The sequence below is a fragment of the Podarcis liolepis genome (genome assembly GCF_965112155.1).
Source record: "Podarcis liolepis genome assembly, chromosome: 9".
Classification (NCBI taxonomy): Eukaryota; Metazoa; Chordata; class Lepidosauria; order Squamata; family Lacertidae; genus Podarcis; species Podarcis liolepis.
This window is the reverse complement of record NC_139564.1, coordinates 71663860-71687534: the sequence shown is the minus strand read 5'-3', so window position 1 is coordinate 71687534 and position 23675 is coordinate 71663860. Positions and strand designations below refer to the sequence as shown.

General features: G+C 43.7%; 1 protein-coding gene across 3 annotated transcripts in view; it reads right to left on the bottom strand.

Annotated features, from left to right (window-relative positions):
• PROM1 (prominin 1) overlaps positions 1–23675 on the bottom strand; it is a 127089-nt gene that overhangs the window by 49431 nt on the left and 53983 nt on the right. For 2 of the 3 annotated variants that reach the window (XM_083460435.1, XM_083460436.1), the window contains exons 5-10: positions 21835–21861; positions 16811–17016; positions 12013–12133; positions 9480–9543; positions 5779–5868; positions 1829–2046 (exon numbers count right to left, since the gene is read on the bottom strand). In XM_083460435.1, coding sequence (XP_083316561.1) covers positions 1829–2046; positions 5779–5868; positions 9480–9543; positions 12013–12133; positions 16811–17016; positions 21835–21861 — 726 coding nt within the window. The remainder of the gene's footprint in view (positions 1–1828; positions 2047–5778; positions 5869–9479; positions 9544–12012; positions 12134–16810; positions 17017–21834; positions 21862–23675) is intronic. The other variant, XM_083460437.1, reaches the window with a different exon arrangement.

The following is a 23675-nucleotide window of genomic DNA, read 5'->3' as shown; positions in this document are numbered from 1 at the left end:
GAGCTATCCAGGAAGAAAGGCTCTTCAGCAGGCAAATCAATATGAAAGAGTTTTCTAAAGGGTGGAGTGTTTTTAAGGAGGTGCTATGCCTGCCAACCTAGCAGTTCGAAAGCACATCAAAGTGCAAGTAGATAAATAGGTATCACTCTGGGGGGAAGGTAAACGGCGTTTCCGTGTGCTGCTCTGGTTTGCCAGAAGCGGCTCAGTCATGCTGGCCACATGACCCGGAAAAACTGTCTGCGGACAAACGCTGGCTCCCTCAGCCAGTAAAGTGAGATGAGCGCCGCAACTCCAGAGTCGTTCATGACTGGACTTACTGTATTTTTCGCTCTGTAAGACGCACTCTTTCCCCTTCAAAAATTAAGGGGAAATGTGTGTGAGTCTTATGGAGCGAATGCAGGCTCCTTGGCTTCAGCGATAGCAACGCAAAGCCTCCGAAGCGCAGAGGGAGTGCTCCCACCGCGCTCCGGAGGCTTCGGGTTGCCTTCACTGAAGCCTGGAGAGTGAGAGGGGTCGGTGCACACCGATCCCTCTTGCCCTCCAGGCTTCGCTAAGCTGGAGAGGCGCAGCACAGTTTTCCCTCTCTGCGCAGCGCCCCTTCAGCGAAGTGGGAGGAGAAATGGAAGGGGCTCCATTTCTCCTGCCGCTTCGCTGAAGGGGCGCTGAGCAGAGAGGGGGAGAATTTTTTCCCCCGTTCTCCCTCTCTAAAACAAGGTGCGTCCTATGGTCGGGTGCGTCCTATAAAGCAAAAAATACGGTAACTGTCAGGGGTCCTTCACCTTTACCTTTTTTATGCTGGCCTAGGTCTCACTGACATGGTAAACCCATGTCTGGGGTGTACCACATCAGACTGCAAATAGGGGCTCACATGAGTTTTCCTGCACATAAAAAACATTCTCTGGTCAAGGAAAAACTTGCACACCAGAGAGAAGGTTAGACGAGAACCACCCCTACTCATCAGCACCTTGCTTTCCACGTCCCAATGAGCATTTTTGTCTGGAAAGGTGCTTGGTCACATGAGGCCCTACCTCCAGACTGAGTGAACTGACCTGGACTCTGTAATCATCATCAGAAGCCCTTCTTCATGTGCCTCCCCCATTAGAGATCCAGAGATCCCATTAGAGATCTGCAGTGGCTCCCCATTTCTGGAAGTCTCTCTCTTGCCCGATGCCTCCATTATACCGTGGTACCTCGCAAGATGAATGCCTCGCAAGACGAAAAACGCGCAAGGCGAAAGAGTTTTTCGTTTTTTGAGCTGCTTCGCAAGACGAATTTCCCTATGGGCTTGCTTCGCAAGACGAAAAACGGAAAAAACGGAAACGTCTTGCAAGTTTGTTTCCTTTTTCTTAAAACCGTTAATACCCACGGTGACTTCGAGGAGCAACTCAGCCTTTTGTGGTAGCCTTTTTTGAGGTTTTTGAAGACTTTGGTGATTTTGAAGACTTTGGGAAATCGTGCTTCGCAAGACGAAAAAAATTGCAAGACGAAAAAACTTGCAGAATGAATTAATTTCATCTTGCGAGGCACCACTGTACATCTTTAGGCACCAGGTGAAAATGTTTCTCCATAGCCTGGCCTTGGGCTGATTGACATTCTATGGCCTTTTAAATGTGTTTCTGGGAGGTGCGATTGTTTTGTTGTTGCTCCAATTTTTTACTAAGCATTTTGTTTTTTTTTGTTTTGTGTTTTTTTGATGCCGAGAACTTCAGACAAAGGGTGACGTGCAAATTCATTCATTCATTCAATGGCCAGAAAAAAGGTTGGCTTCCAAGTGAGAATTAGGCCGCTGAGAAGGACTGGTGGAATGCTGATGGAATATCGCCCTTACCTTGCTGAAGTTGGCATTGATGTTTAGCTGATCTAAGGAATTCCTGATGACGTTGCAGGTGGATGCTGCCTGGGCAGCTGTGCAAGCCGAATCCCCAAGTGTGTTGATCAGGTGCTCTTTAACATCTGTCAGGTTGGCATGCAGCTTCTCAGTGCCCTCCTGCAAGACCTCCACAGACACGCTCACGTTCTCCAGAGCCTCCTTTGTTTCTCGAATAGCTGCGATGATGGAATGCAAAACAAAACAAAACAAAAAAACACCCAAGAACTTTAGCCATATGGTAGGGTGGCCATACGTCCGGGAAAACCTGGACATGTCTTCTTTTGGGGGGGGCAACATTCCAATCCGGGTGGATTTTTACATTTTAAAGGAAATGTACAGGGTGTTTTTTTTTAATTTGGGGGGTGGGCTCAGGCTTGGGCAGTTTGGTCTGGGGCTTCTCTGCATGCTACAGCTGCTGCCAGCCCGAGCTGGGGAAAGAGGCACCCAGTTGCAGAGGCTCCTCACACCTGCACATCTCTTTCCCCCGACTCAGGCTGTCCTCTTTTTTGCTCTCCAAGATATGGCAACCCTACCATATGGCTTAGACACCAGCTTTCTGCATCATCTAGCTACACAGAAAGGACTACTGCCAGATCAAGGTACCAATACTACAATTAAGAGAACAACACAGTTCTGGAAGGAGAGCTTGAAATTCGCAAGCCACATTTGTTACCGAAGTCCTCTAATCATGTTCTATCACTAGAGCCCCGGTTAGCACCAGTTTCTCCGGGACGGCCATTTACAAAGCGAGTAAGGGATGGTGGACTGCAGCCTCAAGACCCGCTCCTGAATTTGTCTGCTGGCAAGTAAACTTTCCCTGCAGTTTTCTGCTTCTTGGTTGCTTGCTAAATGGGGCCAAGCAAGCTCTTTTCAAGGGCAGTGGAACAAGTTCAGGAGCCTCTAGATGCCAAACAAGCTGCAATATCTACTTCCACTGAAATAAACATATTATTGCAAGCTACGTTTATTGGAATCAGAAACATGAACAACGCCTTTATATCCATTTCTAATATCTAATCCGCAATTGACAACTGATCACATGAAACAATGGTTTGAAGTGTGTTTATAAACTGTGGTTGTGTTAACCAGCATTCTAGACTCTCTGGCTGCAAAGGGACAGGCAAGTCTCACTTCCTTTGCATGCCTCCTGGGATTCATCCAAAAATAAATGGTTTCACTGGACATTTCACAATATTAATCAGGGTTAAAGCAGTAAGAAGCCATGATTGCCATCAACCATTGTTAAGTGTCAACTATTGTCTGCACCGGGGAAAACACGAAGAAGGGAAACAACATCCCCCCATTTTTTGTTACCCTAAAAATGTTTTTCCTCCCATTCCTGTTCATCCAATTTATTGCCAGCCAAAACCCAACTTGCCTACTGCAAGAGAAACAAAACCAGTGCACTTGCCTGTGAACTCTAGCTAGCTTGCCATCCCTCCCATTAGCCATACACAGTCGTACCTTGGAAGCTGAACGGAATCCATTTCGGAAGTCCATTCGACTTCCAAAACATTCGGAAGCCAAAGCGTGGCTTCTGATTGGCTGCGGGAAGCTCCTGCAGCCAATTGGAAGAAACGGAAGCCCCGTCAGACGTTCAGCTTCCAAAAATAGTTCGCAAACTGGAACACTTCTGGGGTTGTGGCGTTCAAGAGCCAAAATGTTCGAGAACTAAGCTGTTCAAAAACCAAGGTACGACTGTATCTGTACAACATAACTTTCCAAACTTTTCACATTAATGGCATGCATCATTTTGCGACACAGTAATGCAGTTTTACCAGCAAATCAGAGGTTAAACTAACCTCTTTCCAGCCCTGTGAGGAGTGCAAGGAGCATTCATACAACGCACCTTCACACTGCAGCTGACACACTAACGTGTCGCAACACACAGTTTGGAAAGCTCTGGTGTACAAGTTATTACCCACAGACTACAAGTCCTATAGCTTCAATCCACAGCCTGCTTACTCCAGATCAGAGTTATTTTCCCAGAGTATATTAGCTATAGTTTGCAGCTGATAACTGGTTAGCTTTTGCTTTTGGGATCTGTCTTATGGAGCCAAAACAATAAAGGGTTGAACAAAAAAGAAAGATGACAACGAAACAAACTGCACAAGGGGGATTAAGCAAGGAAGACATTTAACACGAGTCATTTGTGATATTTTACCTTTAATGGCCCTTTCCACTTTGACTTCAAGACAAACAGAAAAATAAAGCAAAGAGCGGAGGATGAGAAAAGGTTTTGGTGAGGTATGCAAACACAGTTGCCAACACACAGCAAAATAATAATAATCATAGAGAGAAAGAGATGCCTCTCCATTGACACAAAACCATTTAAGGTATCTTGTACCAGGACATTACCTCCATACAGAATAGAGTCTAATTACAGCCTTGGTCCAGTATACCTGAAGGAGCGTCTCCACCCTCGGCGTTCTGCCCGGACACTGAGGTCCAGCTCCGAGGGCCTTCTGGCGGTTCCCTCACTGCAAGAAGCCAAGTTACAGAGAACCAGGCAGAGGGCCTTTTCGGTAGTGGCACCCACCCTGTGGAACACCCTCCCACCAGATGTCAAAGAGAAAAACAACTACCAGGCTTTTAGAAGAAATCTGAAGGCAGCCCTGTTTAGGGAAGCTTTTAATATCTGAAGGAGTATTGTATTTTAATATTTTGTTGGAAGCCACCCAGAGTGGCTGGGGAAACCCAGGCAGATGGGCGGGGTATAAATAATAAATTATTATTATTATTATTATTATTATTATTATTATTATTATTATTATTATCATTATTACTACTACTACTACAGACCATGTCTGGAACTATGTTTTTGGCAGAAGAACCAGGTCTGGGAACATAAGCCTCCAAACACCTTGAAAGCGTATTGTCCAAAACCATTTTGAAGTCTGTATTGTGATATGACGATGTGGGAAAAACTGTGAAGCCAGTCAATGCCTCTTCATAGCTCCATCCTTATTTCAGACATTGTGATATATCAATATATGGCAATGTTTAGCTGGTGATAAATGGCAATGTTGAAAACCAGATATCGCCCAGCCCTAACTTTTCCTCCACCTACACCAAAACTGCCATTATTGTTATTGTTATTTGAATTTATATACCACCCTAAACCCAGAGGTTTCAGAACGGTTTACCCAATGTTTTTTTTTCGGGGGGGGGGGTAGACGCAGGGGTATGCGTACCTCTAAACATTTTGTGAATCTCTGTACTTTTGTCCGTTTACTGTATTTACTTTTCCAGATTTGAACTATAAAATGGTGATTTTCTTGAGTCAAAATGAGAGTACATTTTTTTGGGGGGGAAGCACTGGGTTTAACCCAGGGGTCAGCAACCTTTTTTAGCTGTGGGCCGGTCTACCATCCCTCAGACCATGTGGTGGGCTGGACTATATTTTTTGGGGGGGAAATGAACGAATTCCTATGCCCCACAAATAACCCAGAGATGCATTTTAAATAAAAGCACACATTCTACTCATGTAAAAACACGCTGATTCGCGGACCGCCCGTGGGCTGGACTGAGAAGGCAATTGGGCCAGATCTGGCCCCCTGGCCTTAGGTTGCCTACCCCTGGTTTAACCCATGATGTGACAGTCACACCTCCAGAATCCCATTCGGGGAAAAGGTGAGGCAAGCTTAAGCAGCCACACACTCCTAAAAGTTTAATTTATTAAAATCAATAAATGACCACCTTGTGGATTTTTAATCCAAAGGGACTACATTACGAACACATGAAGAAATATTTCAAAGTGCGTGCAGTCCAAGCTGCATGGAGGCTGCCATTCAACCAACTTGGGAGCCCGAGAGCGTGAAATGAGTTGATCCCGGCCGTATTGCAGAAGCTCCCATCAGAACTTATGAAGTGGACAAGTGGACTGGCAATGACAGCTGTCTCTTTACCTCCTGCCATGGTTAGGGCTCCATCGAGCGCAGGTCGCACCTCCTTTGCCAGCTGCTCTTGGACTCTTCTGCCAAGCAATGGCCCAACATCTGTTAGAAAAGGGCACAGGGAGAAATAATCCGATCCAAATGGCTGCTTGATACAGTTGGGCATTGTGACATTAACATGAGAGTGCTGGAGATGAAATAGTTAAACAGGTTACCCAATCAGGACCCAGGGGGGTGGAGTCAGAGGGACTATAAAACCAGCTCTGGGGGGAGTTCGTGGAAGAGTTCGTTGGGAGGTTGGTTGGAGTGGAAGTGAATGGGGATAGAGTTTGTGGGTAGGTTGAGTTAGTGTAGTGAAATAGGCTGAGTCAGGAACAGTTAGGGGCTAGGCAGACAAGTAAATATCTGAGAGGTGGTTTAGTGAGTGAGAGCAGGTAGAGGAAGTTATAGGTCTGGATAGACACCCCATGAATGTAATTGACTGATACTGTTAATGAAACCACAGGCTTGTTAAACTGCAATAAATAAACAAAAGTTTATGTTCCAATTTAACCCTGACTGGACTCAGTATTGTACCAGGTAGGGCCTGGGTGGTGGCAGCGAGAAATAAAGTGGTGGCACAGGGATCAATAGACGGTGAAACATCCAGGGACCCTGTGTGATCGCCACAGGCATCACCAACATGGCATGCAATGATTAAATGCTAGTGGACTGGACTAGCACATTTTACACTGCATAGAGCTGGTATCTTTTATATCCCCCCCAATAAAAATTCAAGAATAAAAACTGGAAACAGGAAGAGCGCTGTCATCTGATTGCACAGGATTTAAAAGTTGCAGTGCTATTTGTAACCATGACACAATTTGCAGTTGAAGGACAGTTGAGTATTGGCTGCCTTAGTATCGTCTAAGTGAGAGCTGGACCATCAAGAAGGCTGATCGCCGAAGAATTGATGCTTTTGAATGATGGTGCTGGGGGAGACTCTTGAGACTCCCATGGACTGCAAGAAGATCAAACCTATCCATTCTTAAGGAAATCAGCCCTGAGTGCTCACTGGAAGGACAGATCCTGAAGCTGAGGCTCCAATACTTTGGCCACCTCATGAGAAGAGAAGACTCTCTGGAAAAGACCCTGGTGGTGGGAAAGATGGAGGGCACAAGGAGAAGGGGACGACAGAGGACAAGATGGCTGGACAGTGTTCTCGAAGCTGCTAACATTAGTTTGACCAAAGTATCGTCCTCATGCTTTTTGAGATAGAAACCATTGAAAAGCATTTCTTCCTCCTCTTTCTGAAGAGACTTCCTAAGCTAAAATGACCCACCTAGAATACACCAACTGCCAGCACTCCCATCATTAGGACTTTCAAGCAACAGTAGGTTGCAAAGGCAAATTTTCCTTTTAGTGTTATGTCCAAAAGTTATGTCTTTAAAGAGAAACTGTACGAACAGGCCTCATGTTTATTGAAGCATGGCAGTTCAGTTGCTCATGGTCACCCTATTTTTAGGTCTGAGATCATGAAGATCAAAAGGAATAAAGACAGATGCCTCCTCCCTGTCCTCAAGTCTTTGCCACCTTGAAATTTGGGGGAGATCTCATTTCTCCTCCGGCAGCTGCATGCTCCACTTTAGGGAAGAATGCCTTTATTTGGAGAACCACTGTTTTATCCTGCAATGTGGATGCAAACTATGAGGCTCTTGTCCATGGTGTATAACCCAAACTCCCTCCCTAAAGATGTTTACCTGGCATCAGTCAGAGTTAACCCAATTTCCCTGTGCTTTTAGTGGTTAAAAAAAATCTCTTTACTAGTTTCTAGCAGTTTTTGCTGCTTTTATCCCAACGGTTTTATTGTTGTTTATTTTAATAGGTGTTTTTTTTAATGCTTGAAAGTCACCTTGAAGATGCTTATATAAAATGGCAAGGGTTTGCATTCTAAATTCTAATAAATGATAAAAATTACAGTAGCTAGTGGTTCTCTTCCGCTTGTTATCTCGCATGAAAAATATCCATGCATACGCTCCATTCCAAGAGCTCAGGTATGACTTTCATGCTGTGCTAGAGAATTCCCTAAGGAACACACACAGAATCCCTTCTTTAAAAAGCAGATAAGAATTTACTTTTCTAGCTGAAACTGAGCACGACTGGAGCAAAGCAATGCTAATGTTGTTTCATTATATTCAATGTTAGTCGTAGGTGGAATAGACTGACAGGAATTGATGGACTCAAGTAACTTTACGTCCAATGTGTTTTCAATGGGTTTACTCCAGGTAACTTTGCTGGATATTACCCAAATAATTTTTCTTGGTGTTTAACATAATCCACTTACAACCACAAGTTTGTTTCAGATCTTGGTAATAACCTAGGTTCGTTCTGTTAACACATAAACCTGCTATTTAATACTTCAGTATTTTCTTGGTTATTTTTTTTTAAATAATTTTTATTAACCGGCCAATCACATCAAATTAAATCACATCACATAAATTCTGAATTACAAAGCCGAATTTTAAATTTTGTTGGGGGGACCCATTTTTCAAGATCGGAAGGGGGATTCTGATCATCTTCTTGCTACTGCATTAATGTCCAAATCAGACCAAATCAGTCCAAACAGAGTTCATAATTCTATCCAGTCTTATCTTGCTGTTTCCACATCACATCTTGTTCATATATTTTCTCTTTTTTCTTTATGATCTCTTCTGATAGTCTCCTTAAGCCGATAAACACCAATAATAATAATCCTGTGTGAATTTTTCCGTTCTTCCAATCCTCAAATCGAGATGGTTTCCATATATCATCGCCTTCATAGATAACATCGCTCTTTCCATCATTAATTACAGATCTGTCGCTCTTAAGTCCCTCTGAGGAGTTTCACCCACAATATAAAAGCAGCTCTATTTCTCTATTTCTCCTCCCAGACTCAAGACCTCCGACAGAGCTTCCCAATATGGCGACGGCATTTTTAACTGCGTCATTTCAGAGCTCTTATACATTCCACGCTCTTCTTAAAACATGCTCTGGTTCAAAAGTTTATCTCCACACAGTCTTAAATCCACAGCTTAAGTCCTTAAAACGACATTTCTGACTTGTGAGGGGAGGGGATTCTTATTTAATCACATAAGGAAAAAAAGGAAGGTTTTTTCCCCCTCCCCCATCAGTCATTTGCCATACCGTATCTTGATGTATCTTCTCATGATTTATTCTTGTCTTGTTTTATCAGAGATCTCTTCTGTTAGCAGTCTTTACTCCCCCTCCTTCCTTGAAATATGTGCAATTAGCTTCATCCAAATTGTTTCTTTTGAAGTTCTTGCAGCTAGTGGCGTGAATCAGGGACGGCGTCCAGGAGTGCCGGAATCCCACAGGAGGGCTTTGTGCCTAGTGCCCCCACCCCCACAAATTCGGGGGTGGTGTAGGGCACAGCAGGCAAGGACAGTCCCCCCCCACCATCCGGGGGGGGGGGTAAGGAGGCTAATTACCCCCATCATAGCCTCCGAATTACCTCGTGTGGGTCGGAGAGATGTTGTTGTCAGCCATCTTCCGATGCGCCCCCTAGTGGCCCCCCAGTATTTTCTTGGTTATTATAACTTGTATTTAGAATTTATATGAAGTATTTCAGCTGTAATGTTTCCAAATTTCATGCAGGGGAGCTGAGATTGAGAGAACAGTGGTTTCCCTAAGGAAAGTTTTAGGTTCTCCAATGAAATGCTGTTGATTATACTTACTATTAAGGTCAGAAATTGCTTTCTTCTTGGTAGTGTCATACTGACTCACCAAATAGTCAATTTGCTGCAAGATAAAATAATTAATAGTTTAAATGTTACTTTTTATACATATAGAAGAACACCCCAATACATATCAGCACCAAGCTCCTTTCTACAGTTTATTCCATTTTGGGACAAGGTGTTCTCTAATGTATGTACTAATTAGACAGCCTTGATTATTCTGTTGAGTGGCTTTCTGAACACCTGAAGAGGCGGCAAGAAATCAAGCACAACTATAAGTTTGGCTCCTATAAAAATGTTGTCCCCCACAACAACCAGTCTGATCTTGGAAATGAATTCTGCAACCTAAAACACATCCAAGAATAACTGCTTTATACAGTAAGCTTCAATTAACTATATAGTTCTATCCAACATCATAGCTGTCAACTTACAGATTTGAAAATAAGGGACCAGCAGCCTCGAAAATAAGGGATCAGCAGCCAGAATAAGGGGTTTTCGGAGCACAGGTATGTTCAGCTTCTGAGCCCCTCCGAGCCAAAGGCAGAAAGCCCAGCCAGCAGCCAAACGAGGCCTCAAGTGGTGGTTCCCACAGCGCAGCAACCCAGCAAAGGGGATGCAGCAAGGAAAACCAATGTCACCTCTCCACTGGGAAGCGCTGAGCAAAGGCAAGTCCCCAGGCAACGCGGCCAATTTGATCGGCACAAGGCATGCAAGCTCCTCGCCCAGTCGTTCTTAAGACTCCTTATTGGGTGAGCAACGCAGCCAAGCAACACAGTTGGAGCCTCCCTCCTCCCTGGCCGGCAGGGAGGCAGGGAGAGGAGCTGCTTCCTTTGAAACCCGGGAAATTTAAGGGACATCATCAATAAGGGACAGCAGCGGGACAGAGCGCTGGGATAAGGGACTTTCCCGCCAAATAAGGGACAGTTGACAGCTATGCCCAACATATGTACACCACACCAAAACAAGCTGTATTGGTTTTCCAGTTGCCATGGGCATATACAATCTTTTAGAAAGGTAAATAAAAGCTTGATCTTTTTTCTGCATCTGGTGTTTGCTGGCAAAGCTTCCTCTGGAATGTGAAGGGTGAACTCAACCCCTTTGATGATGCTGTGGACACCAGAAATGGTCCCAAGCTCTGTCTGATGGAGGGTGACCTTCATTCTGTGAAGGACTGGTCAGGCTCCCATCCTCATGTTGGAACGAAGTGGTACACCTTTCTGACTCAGCCAATCACGTGTTGGCTTGGGGGTGCTGTCAGTGTGTGCAGCAGCATCAGGAGGGTGGAGCCAACCCACACATTCCCCCAGGCCCTTTTGCGAGTTGTAAATAATAATAATAATAATAATAATAAATTTATACCCCACCCATCTGGCTGAGTTTCCCCAGCCACTCTGGGCGGCTCCCAATCAAGTGTTAAAAACAGTACAGCATTAAATATTAAAAACTTCCCTGAACAGGGCTGCCTTCAGATGTCTTTTAAAGATAGGATAGCTGCTTATTTCCTTCACATCTGAAGGGAGGGTGTTCCACAGGGTGGGTGCCACTACCGAGAAGGCCCTCTGTCAAAAATAAGGTTTGTTCTTGGATAGGGAACAAAAATGAGGTTTGTTCTTGGACAGAACACTAAGCCAAACCATGACATGGCTCACAAAAGAGCACTAGCAGCCGAACCAGGAGGGGGAGAAAAACAGGGATAGAAAGGACTGACAAAACCCGAGACCAGGAGAAGAGACGATGGATGAAGATTGGAAGAAAGTTTAAAAAATTTATTTAGAAAAATATCACAAAATTAATGCGTATCAGAAAAATGTTGGAATGAAATTAATTGGCTTTAGCAGAAATGTTAAAAAGAATTATGTTAGAATATGTTATGGTTAAAAGAATTCGGTATAAATAAGATTTAAGTTTTAAGCTTTAAGGTTTTTTATGGTAAGATAAGGTTAAAATAGATCAAGGTAATTTAATGACAGAATATTGTGAAAGATGAAAAGGATTTGCTGAGATAATTAACAACTAGAATACAAAAAAGGGAGGTGTGAGGAGGCCGATGAAATAAGTTAATGAAAGTTAAGGATTTGGGAATATTGGATTTGTTTTTAAATTTGTTGTATATTTTTGTTTTTTGATTGTGTTGCATTGTGTGTTTTGTTTTTTCTTTTTGATCTTGGTTTGTATGGATTTGTATTGTTTAATTGTTATTTTTATCTATTCTATCTATTATTTTCTTTCTTTTTCTTTCCTTCTTTTTTCTTTGCAACTTTAAAATGCTCAATAAATATCTTTAAAAAAAGAAAAGAAAAAAAGAAAAACAAACACGTTCATTTCTGGGAGCCCATACATTTGCACAGTCACACTAAGGAATTGTTTGGCTTGGTGTTACTTGCAAACCGACTCATGGTGGCTTGGGTTCTACCATACCGTGAGCACAAACCACTGTTTGATATAATGTCTGAAATCTGCAATTTTGCTATGTGCATTACCGCTGTGCCCACTTTCTTTCTTAATTGCTATAATGAAGAAAGTATCACTTTACCCCAGGTGTCTCATTCAGGAAAATCTTCAGGTCTTTGAAATTACTGTTCACCAGCTTCCTTGCTCCTCTGACTTGACTTGTGAGGTGCTGGTTAGCAGCATAAGCAAAAAGAACACCAATACTATGTGTAGAAGGGGAGGGAAAGCAAAGATTTTACTGTCGCCAAATAGTTCTAGTTTCAAATCAGAGTAAAACTATTAACATCTACAAAAAGAACAATATCTGATGAAGAACATAAAAATGCACATTCAAACTTCCAAGACACAATCCATTGTTAACCATTATGTGGGTCAGAGAAGTAGCTGGGACAGAGTTAACTGGACATTCGTGCCAATTATTTAACCAGAATAGTTTTAACTTCAGTTTGTCAGATATATGTCTATATTTCCAGTTCCAAAGAATGCATAGGCTAAAGACTAGCAAACTAAAAGAGGATGTTAAGACAACTGGGAAGTTGCCATGATTCTCGTAACAACTCTCATTGTGCTAAGTCAACATGAACTGCCACTTCTTAATGGATCTGTCACAACATGGGCTCAACATGCACATATCCAGATATATTCAACCAGATTTTGCAAAATTGTTTTCCATGATGTATTTTGTCACAATCTGGGCACACACTAAAACATTCGCTCAAATGGAAAGCTTGAGAGCTATACATAAACAGCAACAAAATTAGTGGGAAATGTTTTGCTATCCGGAATAAGTAAGCTTTTTTTTTTTAAAGGACATAGGGACTTAAAATATGGACTTGTAGTGGTCCACAAATTCAGCTTAATAATTCCTTTGTAAGCCCTCAAGGTACAGAATAGCAGAGAAGCCTGTGCCCTTAGGCCAACTCAACCCATTTATTTTTAATCACGACGATTCCTCCCATCTTCAGGTGAGTGGAGAAGTTGTGTCCATAGGTCAAGGGTTACAAGAAAATGAACAGCTTATCCCTCTCTCTGATATAGCTTGGCAGGATGGGGATGAAGACATCTCTTACGTTCTGATCTAGAGTTGCAAAAAGAAGTCACCTCTGGAAAAAGCCTTGACATGATTTTGTAGCTTCTCATATGTACTTTGAATCTAACAGGGTACAACTTGCTATGAACTAAAGCCCACGGATTGGCCCAGGATTTTTTTTTTTTAAAGCTGTCCAATTGGCTTGCATGGCATCAGCTGCTTAGACCTGCCTCACAGTGTTTCATGTAACCTCCTATCCAACTTGTGGGCTTCTAATAGCTGGAAATGATGGTGCAATAGATAGCCTTTGGTAAGATTCAGCAAAGACTCTTATGTGGGGCTGTGCTCTGCGGATGCCACTATCTCAAGATGATTTGGCAGAAGGCAGAGACTTGGGCACAGAACTGGACACCTACAAGGGTAAGCAATGCTTTCCAGTTTCGCTGCCTGCACAGTCTGTACTGGGGGTTATTATCTATTCTTGGCTGCCTCTAAAAAGGAAAACATTTCACAATGGACAGTCAGATGAAAAGTGTATTTCCAATTCACATGGCTAGAATTACAGTAACAACTATGTTCTTTGGAGGCGATTGTTTCGGTCTTTGTGCTCACACTACAAAAAGGTCAGTAGCTCAATGCACCATGAAGGTTTTCTGTTTGCAAAACTTCGATAATTTCTCATTTTGAGCCTCTCCAAGAGAGTGGGAAAAACACTTTACAAAAACGAGGAAAACCAGTCACCCCACTGATCACATTTATGAAGACTATTAAACCAAGTTCTCCTTCATGTTTGGTGATATGAAAAGCAAACTTTTGCTTAACATTCCTTAATAAAGAGATGACTAGACCTTGCTTTCCCATCACACTTTGAGAAGCCAACTGGCCCATGCACAAGCAGAAGATTTCATTAAATATATAAAATGTTTCCATATACAGTACATGTTCAGCAAAGAGGTGGTGGGCGCACATACTCTGGTATGGCGACCCAAGTGCCAATTACTGGGGGTGGGGGGTGGGGCGGTGGAGAGAGACAGAAATCCTGCCTCTGCCCCAAATCCGTGTGGGATGTGATCCATGAGAGGAAGTCAAGTACAACATTCCTTGTAATGCTAGAGAAAACACGTTTGGTCCAGCCAGTCAAAACTTCCTGTTCCTGGAGCATCCTTCCTTTTGCATGTGATAGAAAGTGGGCGTGACCTTACCTGTCCAGGTTACAAAAGGCCGAGTCACGCAGCACACTTCCCTCTTTTTTGACTTCTTTCTTTGTTTGACCAGCTTTTAGCTAGGACTGCTCTGCTAGCTCTCAGCTAGCAGAAGCACTGGCATTATTCCCCCATATGAGGTAGATCCACATGTACATATTTCTAACTAAGTCTGCCTTCAGGAATCCAACTGTGAACTGATGTGAGTAAACTTCTTTTATGGACTTGGAATAAGATTGTGGTGACTTTATTATTTTAAGAGGGATTCAAGGGAATTTACCAGGAACGTACAATTCAATCTGAGACAGATTGAACTGTGTAATAGTGAGAGGCTCACACGAGCCTGCAACCAGCTATCTGCTGTGCATGTAAGAAGGGGAATGTAACTCTGCTCCATAAAGGAACTTGCTAGTGCAAGTTAGGAAGGATATTAATAAATAATATATCCTCTCCTGACATCCTGAACATTCCCGCAATCAGCACAAGGGCAGGATTCAGAAGGAAAGACATACCCAGAAGCCTCTTTTCTGGCAACAATTGCCCTCGTGGAAGGGGAACAAAAGATTTTAGAAAAGCCTGCTTAATGTTCAAGGGTTCTGTCTCTCTTCCACCAGAAGCCAAAGGCTCCTACATGTGTGTTTACTCACTCAAAGACAGCAGACTATGGGGCTACAATTGGAAAGACCCCCTTTCCATGGGTCCTTGCAACCACAAATGTACCCTTTATTCTCTTCCGTACAAGATAATGGAAACCACTTGCTTCTTTTAGGTGAAAACAAAGAGCTACAATTAGACAAAATGTTGAGGATTGTGTGCATATACGTGCATAACCCTTGATATCTGTTTCCAAAACTCTGGTGAACGAAAGGACAAGAACAGAGGACATTTTAGGAATGTTCCCGACTGCAGCCCTGGACAGAGGTAGCCCACAGAGGTTAATGGGAATCAATTGTGTTAAGAGACAAAATGAGTAGAGCTGCTCATTTCCTTTAGAGACAGGCTATCCTTGGTTCCTACTGGACTGGCTCAGAAATGAGTTAAGACCATTACCCAAAAACTGGTAAACAGTTTGGTTCATCACCTTAAGTCCAGCACTGAACAGGATGCTAGGTGAACCAACATAATATGGCCTGTGGGTCACCTGTGGACCACAATCTACTTTCTGCCCACATGACTCAAGGTGACTGAAAGTTCAAACCAGGGTTTAATTCTGGAATCCTGAGTCAGCTCCATCAACCATAAAGCGCTATATATTGCTAAGTTAGGCTGTGTTGCCCACACTGGGAAACATGTTTTGTTATGTTAGAGAGTACAGTCTAGTCATGAAGGGGCCAGGGGTTCTGACCGCTTCTAGCTCATAAAGAAAAAGCAAGATCAAGTTTCGCATTGCCCGTCCTCAGCAACAAAACGGATACATTCAGAATGAAAACGGAAGCAGCCTTTTGTTCAAGAAAGCTATGACATACAAACTTAAAATTGATGCAGGTATGATACATTGATTTTGCAGTGAAAAAGCTAGCACAGGCAGTTCTTATTAAAAAAAAAATGGCAAAAGCCTTGCGCGCTCAGTTCCAGAAAAATAATCATAGAGAGAAGCTGTATGGTCAGCAGTTTCACATGATGTTATTCTCTTCTCTATTGTACCACTGTAGGCTTCACCTGGGGGACTGACTGAATTACCGTCTCCTCACATTCAAATCCTACATAAACAACATGAGCTATCCTAGAACCTTTTCCTTGGTATTGGTATTGCTATTGCAGAGTGGGAATGTATTAAAAGATAGATTTGAGGGGGAACCCACTAAACCCTGGAAATCAATAAATTGTAGGATTTTGATTAATTGGGATATGGATGAAAGTACAAGCTCCAGAGCTGTGTCAGACAAGGAATCCCAGGGCTGACTTATGCAAACCAGTCTGGCTGGACTCCTGAAGAGCAAATCTTGTTGATGGGCCATCTGAGAAGAATCCTTTGGCCTGGGGAGACTGATGGGGCCGGGGTAACTGGGTGTGAGATGACAGGAAAAGGGAGTCTTTCAGTAACGTGTTCCAGGAAGAAGAAAGAATGGGATCCATCTTGGGCAGGCTGGCTGAAGGCTCCCTGGGACTCCAAGATGGCTTGGACTCCAGGGCTTCACTGTTGTGGGAGACAAGCTCGTTTTGAAATGACCGTGCTGTAAGATCTGAATTCCCTCCATGCAGACTGAAGGTGTAAACAGGTGAATAAACCATATTTCTTAAAGCATGACAGTCTCTGCCGTGTCTCAGTTCTCCAAAGGAACACAGACCCTGGGTGAGTGCCTGGAACCCCCTGGAATCTGGCAGAGAGTGGGGGTGTGTGGCTTTTGTAACAATATTCTATATCCTCAACTATCATTAGTACAAAGTGGTACATTCTAAGAACTAAACACATCCAATGGGCCTGCTGATCCTGAAGCTTGGCTCCAGATATTTCAGTATAGTTATGCAGTCAGCCTGTGGGCATCAAACAGAGTGGCTCCCTTTTAATTAGTGACTTTTATCTCCCTTAAACTTGCGCACATTATTCCCAGCCCAATAAAAACTCCATAAATAATAAACCAGACTTAACCCACCTTGCTTATATGGCAAAGCAAAATTCACACTGTGAGCAGCCTGGCTGTACTTGCCTGATGATTATAGCGGCAACGAAAAGTACTGTAGCAAAGCAGCCCCTCTGACAGTCTGCATTTTTCTTCTGTCTTTGGTGCATCTCCCCACCACAGTTCTCACAGCAACGGCACATGCAGAAGCAAAGCCCCACCAGAGGCAGCAACAGAACAAACAGCACTCCCAGAGCAGCAGAGACTATAAAACCGATCTCATAGTAAACTGCCTGCAATGCGGACAGAAACAATAGCAAAAGCAGATATATTATAACTGAGATTCACATTACAGACATAGTTTCAAAACCGAACTCAGACTACATGCTGGAGGAAAAGAATTGTGCGATGAAAGGGGCTGACTAACTAAGTCAGCACGCTGGATGGAAGTACAGTGGTGCCTCGCAAGACGAAAAGAATCCGTTCTGTGATTCTCTTCGTCTAGCGGTTTTTTCGTCTTGCGAAGCAAGCCCATTGACGGATTAGCGGATTAGCGCTATTAGCGGCTTTTAGCGGCTTATCTGCTGATCGGATCAGCTGATAAGTGGCTTAGCGGCTTAGAAAGGGGGGAGGGGGGAAAAACCAGCAGGAACTCGCAAGACATTGTCGTCTTGCGAAGGAAGCCCATAGGAGATTCGTTTTGCGAACCACCTCCAAAACGGAAAACTCTTTCGTCTAGCGAGTTTTCCGTCTTGCGAGGCATTCGTCTTGTGGGGCACCACTGTACAACTTTTGCCCAATTGGAGAGGCACTGTGCAGTATTGATCCGGCTTTCTCAGCCAAAGGAACTGACATCATCCCAAGGGGGTGAATGATGCACATTCCCGGATGCAGCCCACACTACAGAGGAGAGGGGCAGGAAAAGTCTAGCAGCAGCAGCATCTCATCCTTGAGCTGCAAGTGTACAAACTGGAACATGGGGTACTAGAAAATTATTAACTAGGATATCCTGGAGTTGCAAAGAAGAATCCTTCCCATTGTTCTGGAAAATGATAAGAACAATACATTTGTTAGTCCAAGAAAGAAGCAAGCTGGCAGTTCTAATTTGGAGGCCAGGAAGGACACCGCTGCACTAAGTGTCCCGTCCCGTCCCCCCTAAAATACACTTTGAAAAGTCGTCTGTGTTAGGAGTTCTCGTAGTGCACACTGTAGCGCTGCAAAAAGGGACACAGTCTGGAAAATCCTACATTAAACCAACAGTTCTCAAAGGGAGTCATGCCTAAAGGCTTTCTTGACTGATACAAGACTATGTGCTTTCTGCACTAAAAAACGCCCCCTGAGTTTTGCAAGTTTTTAAACAGAGGTTGGATGTCCATCTGTCATGGGTGCTTTAGCTGAGATTCCTGCACCGCAGAGGGTTGGACTAGATGACCCTCGGGGTCCCTTTCAACTCTATGATTCTACTCAAGTTAACACAACTTCTCTTATTTTGCCTAATTTATTCCGTTTCCGCTAGTTGTAGCAAGACACACTATGGTGCCATCCTTGACCATTGACGATCCGAGTCAGCAACCCTCCCCAGGTTATGAGGACCAATGCAAGACATAAAAAGGGAAACGTAAAGGGACCTCTGACCATTAGGTCCAGTTGTGGCCAACTCTGGGGTTGTGGCGCTCAGCTCGCTTTATTGGCCGAGGGAGCCGGCGTCATGTGGCCAGCATGACTGAGCTGCTTCTGGCTTAGTCAGAGCAGCGCATGGAAACGCCGTTTACCTTCCTGCCGGAGCGGTACCTATTTATCTACTTGCACTTTGACGTGCTTTCGAACTGTTAGGTTGGCAGGAGCTGGGACAGAGCAATGGGAGCTTACCCCATCGCAGGGATTCAAACCACCGACCTTCTGATCGGCAAATCCTAGGCTCTGTGGTTTAACCCACAGCCCCACCCACGTCCCAATGCAAGACATAGGGCTGGTTTATTTCATACTTGTGAACATTCCCTTGCTCCTTCAAGCCTGTTTCCTCTGAAGCAACCTCACATGGACGCATGTGATTGAGGAGTTAATTAATAAAATGTTAAGGGTAAATTAGCTCCAGAATGGAAAAGCGCTGCAGAGCAGAACTGCACACTGAAACCACTCTAGGCTGTTTTCTGACATTCCACACAATTGCAATAATGTACTTCAACATAAACTTAAGCCAGCATGGGTGTTGCTGCCTCTGCAGTTTCCCTCCACATCAGTGGCGTAGCGTGGGGGGTGCAGGGGGGGGGCCGGCCGCACCGGGCGCAACATCTGGGGGTTAGGGTTAGGGGGCGCAAATCCACGGGTTAGGGGGCGCAAATTACTTGCCTTGCCCCGGGTGCTGACAACCCACGCTATGCCACTGCTCCACATCAGTTCAGGTGTAAATGGATCCACCCACATGGCTCGTTCTTTGGCATTTACCTGCCTTTAGAGGTACACTGCTTATGTGGTATGTAAATACAGGATCCTGATCAGCACTTTTAGAAATAACCTAAAACAGCATGAAAGCAACTGTAGAGGTAGCAAGAGCCACACTAGTACAGCTCAGCAGTGCGTGAAGGGATTTCCAAGTAAGAGACAGAAATAGGAACTCAAGAGTTTAAGCACTAGGAATGGAAATATCCCTACAAATAGAAATGCAACCATGAGGAAAGGTAGCTGGATGCCTTGAAGCCAAGCACTGGTGTGCACTTCTTGCACACATAAATAAGAATGCCTGGGAAGAACTTGGGGTCACAGAAGAAGCTCATCTTAAGGTCAGAAGGGAATAAACTTCACACAATGCAATTAGCTTGGGGAATTCGCAACTGGAACACGTGATGGTGACCTCTGCCTTAGTACAGTGGTGCCTCGCAAGACGAAATTAATTCGTTCCGCGAGTTTTTTCGTCTTGCAGTTTTTTTCGTCTTGCGAAGCACAGTGTTGGAAAAGTTTTGGAAAAGCTTCAAAAATCACCAAAGTCTTCAAAAACCTCAAAAAAGGCTACCACACCGCGTGCTATGAGTTGCTCCTCGAAGTCAAGTCACAACTGTATTAACGGTTTTAAGAAAAAGGAAACAAACTTGCAAGACGTTTCCATCTTGCGAAGCAAGCCCATAGGGAAAATCGTCTTGCGAATCAACTAAAAAAAACAAAAAACCCTTTCGTTTTGCGAGTTTTCCGCCTTGCGAGGCATTCGTCTTGCGAGGTACCACTGTAGCTTTATGAAAGGGGCTAGACATTGTTTGCTGTCAGCTATGACAGCACTATACAATTTGTAAGATAACCAACCTCATATAACTAACATGTTGAAATCTAAATAACGCATGAAGGAGCTCATACCATAGAGTAAGCTGTCCTGTCCGGTTTAGTGAGGTCACTTCCCCTGGCCTTGGGAGGAAATGGGCAATCAAGCTTATTTTTTCAACATTCAGTCTACCTGACAAGCTCAGCATGTGAGGAGGTCTGAGCTGGTTGCTCCAAGCTCACACTACATGGCTCTCACAAGCCACTCTTGAGTTCCTATACCAACAATTTAGGACTTTTCACCAATCTAACTAAGCCTAGTTTTACTGCCTGTGCAACTTTCTGAAGCACGTCAATCTGACCTTTGAAGAGTTCCCTCTTTGGAACTCATTTTAAAGGGCCCCTTTACAGTCTATAATTCCACACTTTGCTGAATACTTTTTCCTGAATTCTCCTTTTTATATACCCATTTTTCCTTGAATGAAGCAGAACTCAGGATCTTCCATTTCTGGGCAGGAAAGAGCAGGGGAAAGCCAATGACTTCCTATGCTACTTGTAGACTTTGTGGAAGCATCAGGCTGGTCACAGCTGAAAACCTTGAAGCTGGTCTAGACCATAGCTGTCAACTTTTCCCTTTTCTTGCAAGGAATCCTATTTGGAATAAGGGAATTTCCCTTTAAAAAAGGGAAACGTTGACAGCTATGGTCTAGACCATGGGTAGGCAAACTAAGGCCCGGGGGCCGGATCCAGCCCAATTGCCCTCTCAATCTGGCCAAGGATGGTCCAGGAATCAGCATGTTTTTAAATGAGTAGAATGTGTCCTTTTATTGAAAATGCATCTCTGGGTTATTTGTGGGACATAGGAATTCGTTCATACAGTATACATATTTTTCAAAATATAGTCCGGCCCCCCACAAGGTCTGAGGGACAGTGGACCGGCCCCCTGCTGAAAAAGTTTGCTGACCCCTGGTCTAGACAACCCTTTGATCTAGCAGGAGACTTGCATGTTCTGAAGACCCTTCCTTGATTTTTGATGCCAGCTGGGCAGTGCATTGTCCTCGTGACTATTATGTGAATCGCTTTCATTTACCAACTTGGAAAATGTTTTTGTTTCGTAGATTAGCTGGCTTCTCTCCCACTGCTATTACACATTTGTGAGTGCCCGCTTATTACAAGCACAGAGGGAGAAGAGCAGTCGGACACCTTCCTCCAGGGCTGGTTGCAAGCCAGTTTCCCACCAGCTACATTTACTCATGCTCCAGTTCTACTCTCAGTGAATCTGCTTCAGATTCCCCCATTTCCTCAATGAAAATAGCTCTAAGTGCAAACAACTGCAACACATGGCCATTTATACCAGTGACCTAATTACAGTAATAAGGAGAGTTAACGATTTTTGTTAGATAGCGGGAAATGGGAATGTTAGGTTCCTTTCGAAAACCACAACAAAATATATCAACTAACCAAATTAACAATTCTGAAAATACTCCACCTAAAACGTTAGAACCCATGATCAGAAGAGGTTACATGTTAGTTAAGATAGGCTTGCCATATGTCAGGAAAATTCCTGACATGTCCTGGTTTTCGGATCTAAAAATGGCCGAACTGGTGAAATGTCTGGCATCGCGATGGAAAAAGCAGCAGAAAAAGTCCCAAAAGCTTAAAATCACTATTGGGAGGGTAGGTTTTCCCCCAAAAGCTCAACAATTTGGGTTTGTCCCCCCCCCCCAAATTTTGGTGGTCTCCTAGAAAAAGCTCAACACCTGCAGGTGTCAGGAATTTTACTTTTTGAAATATGGCAACCCTAGTTGAGAATATATTTTTTTCCAAACAAAGTGTGCATCGGAAACAATAAGAGGTTTTACCTGAAGGGTGAGGACAACATTTTCTGGCTGTGGAAGTCAAGGCAGATGGAAAGTATATATGATGCGGAGGCAGCATGCATAAAAAGAATGCAGGTGAGCAATAAATTAAGCACCCAAAGATAATGTTTACGATGCCCATCAAAGTAAAAAAAAAAAAGAACAATTCACAAGGTCAGTAAGCAGTTTAGCACATCAGGTATTCACACACAAAACCATGATGCAGTGTAGTTCCAGAGGCATCTTGCCAATTTTGCAAAATCAAACTGTTTAGGATTTTCATGGCTTTTACTTATTTGTATTCAATTTGCACTTTGTGTTCTGTCAAAGAGGGCCAGATGCAGAATAGCTAACATTTTCTTCCCAATTCCTCTGACTTGAACACTACAAAACAACTCATTTCTATTACTGTTTGGACTACTGTTTTCCATCACAAAAGTGGTGGAATTTATTTATTTTTACACCCTGGAGAATGTTACACTTAAGTCTGCAACCCTAACCCCATTTATCTGGGAGTAAGTCCCATTGAATTCAACAGGACTTGCTTCTAAATAAACACGGTTACGTAAGACGTGTTGTTTACCACCTTTAAAACTGCACAACCTTATTTAGGGAATTGAGTTCCCTGTGGTATTTAATCGAAGCAGCTGGGCAAATGGAGCAGCAAACTGCTGTTTGCCTCAAACCAGGGAAGGAATCACCTTGCATGAGGAGAGGTGTTAAGTAGGAGGAAGAGTCAGAATTTGAAGTGAGGGTGATGTTCAGCTGTGCAAGCAGCATGCTACACACAAACGAGAGCACAATGTGCACAGGTCTTGATGTTCCCAACATGTTTTGAGAAAGTCACTCTTTATCAAGGACATCTTTTGTGTTTGACCCTATTGTCTGGCTTGGGAAAATCTCCCCCTTCCCTTCCCAGTCGTGGTGGTAGTGATGAAGGCACAAAGGGTGATTTGTCCCCTTCTGTCTCTGGAATAGTGCACCAGGGCACGAAGCCTGGACACTAGAATTGATGTTGCTCTTCCATGATTCCTTGAGTTTTAAACCACACAGCACTGAAACGCAGTGCATCAGGAAAAAAGAAGGAGCAAAGAGACAAACTTTCCTCCTCTATTTGTTTATCCAAGCTTGGGAGAATTCAATGACTTCACAAGCTCACTTATCATTTAATGCAGGCGTTTACAAATTTCTGAAGCCTGTCTCAAGCCTGGATATTGGGAAACTTCCAATAATGGTTTCTTTTCCACAAAGCACAACCAGACAGGAGACAAGTATATTATAGCTATTTGCAGCAGCATACACTATAATGGGACAAAGATTCTTACCTGACTTTCAAACAGGTAAGCCACTGGTGCTTACTGGGAGAGGCAGCGGCAAGCCAGTGGTCAGCATGGTGCAATCACAGCAGCAGGGCCAATCTGGTGTTCCTGATGGCATGTTGATACTGCGTCAGCCTGCCCACCACCTTGCATGGTAAGCAGCAGCAGCTGATTTGCCTGGAGGTCAGGTAAGCCTCTCTGTCCCACTGCACTGCTTGCTACTGGCCAGTTGTGCAAACCCCAATGCAATTTGAGCAATCAGGAGATAGACTGTCAAAAGAAGGTGAAATCTAGGTCTGCCATACATCCGGACATTACCGGGATTTCAAAGGTGGAATTGACGTCCAGTGGGGATTTCCAAAAGGTGGTGCTTTGTCCTGGCAAGTCAATTGAAAGTTCACCTTTTTTTTTGCATTTTTGTTTTTTAAGACACTCCTGATTTATACTTTTTGAAATACGGCAACCTGAAGGAATCACAACTATTACTATTTCCTACCTACAAAACTTTTCAAAAGGAGCCCATGA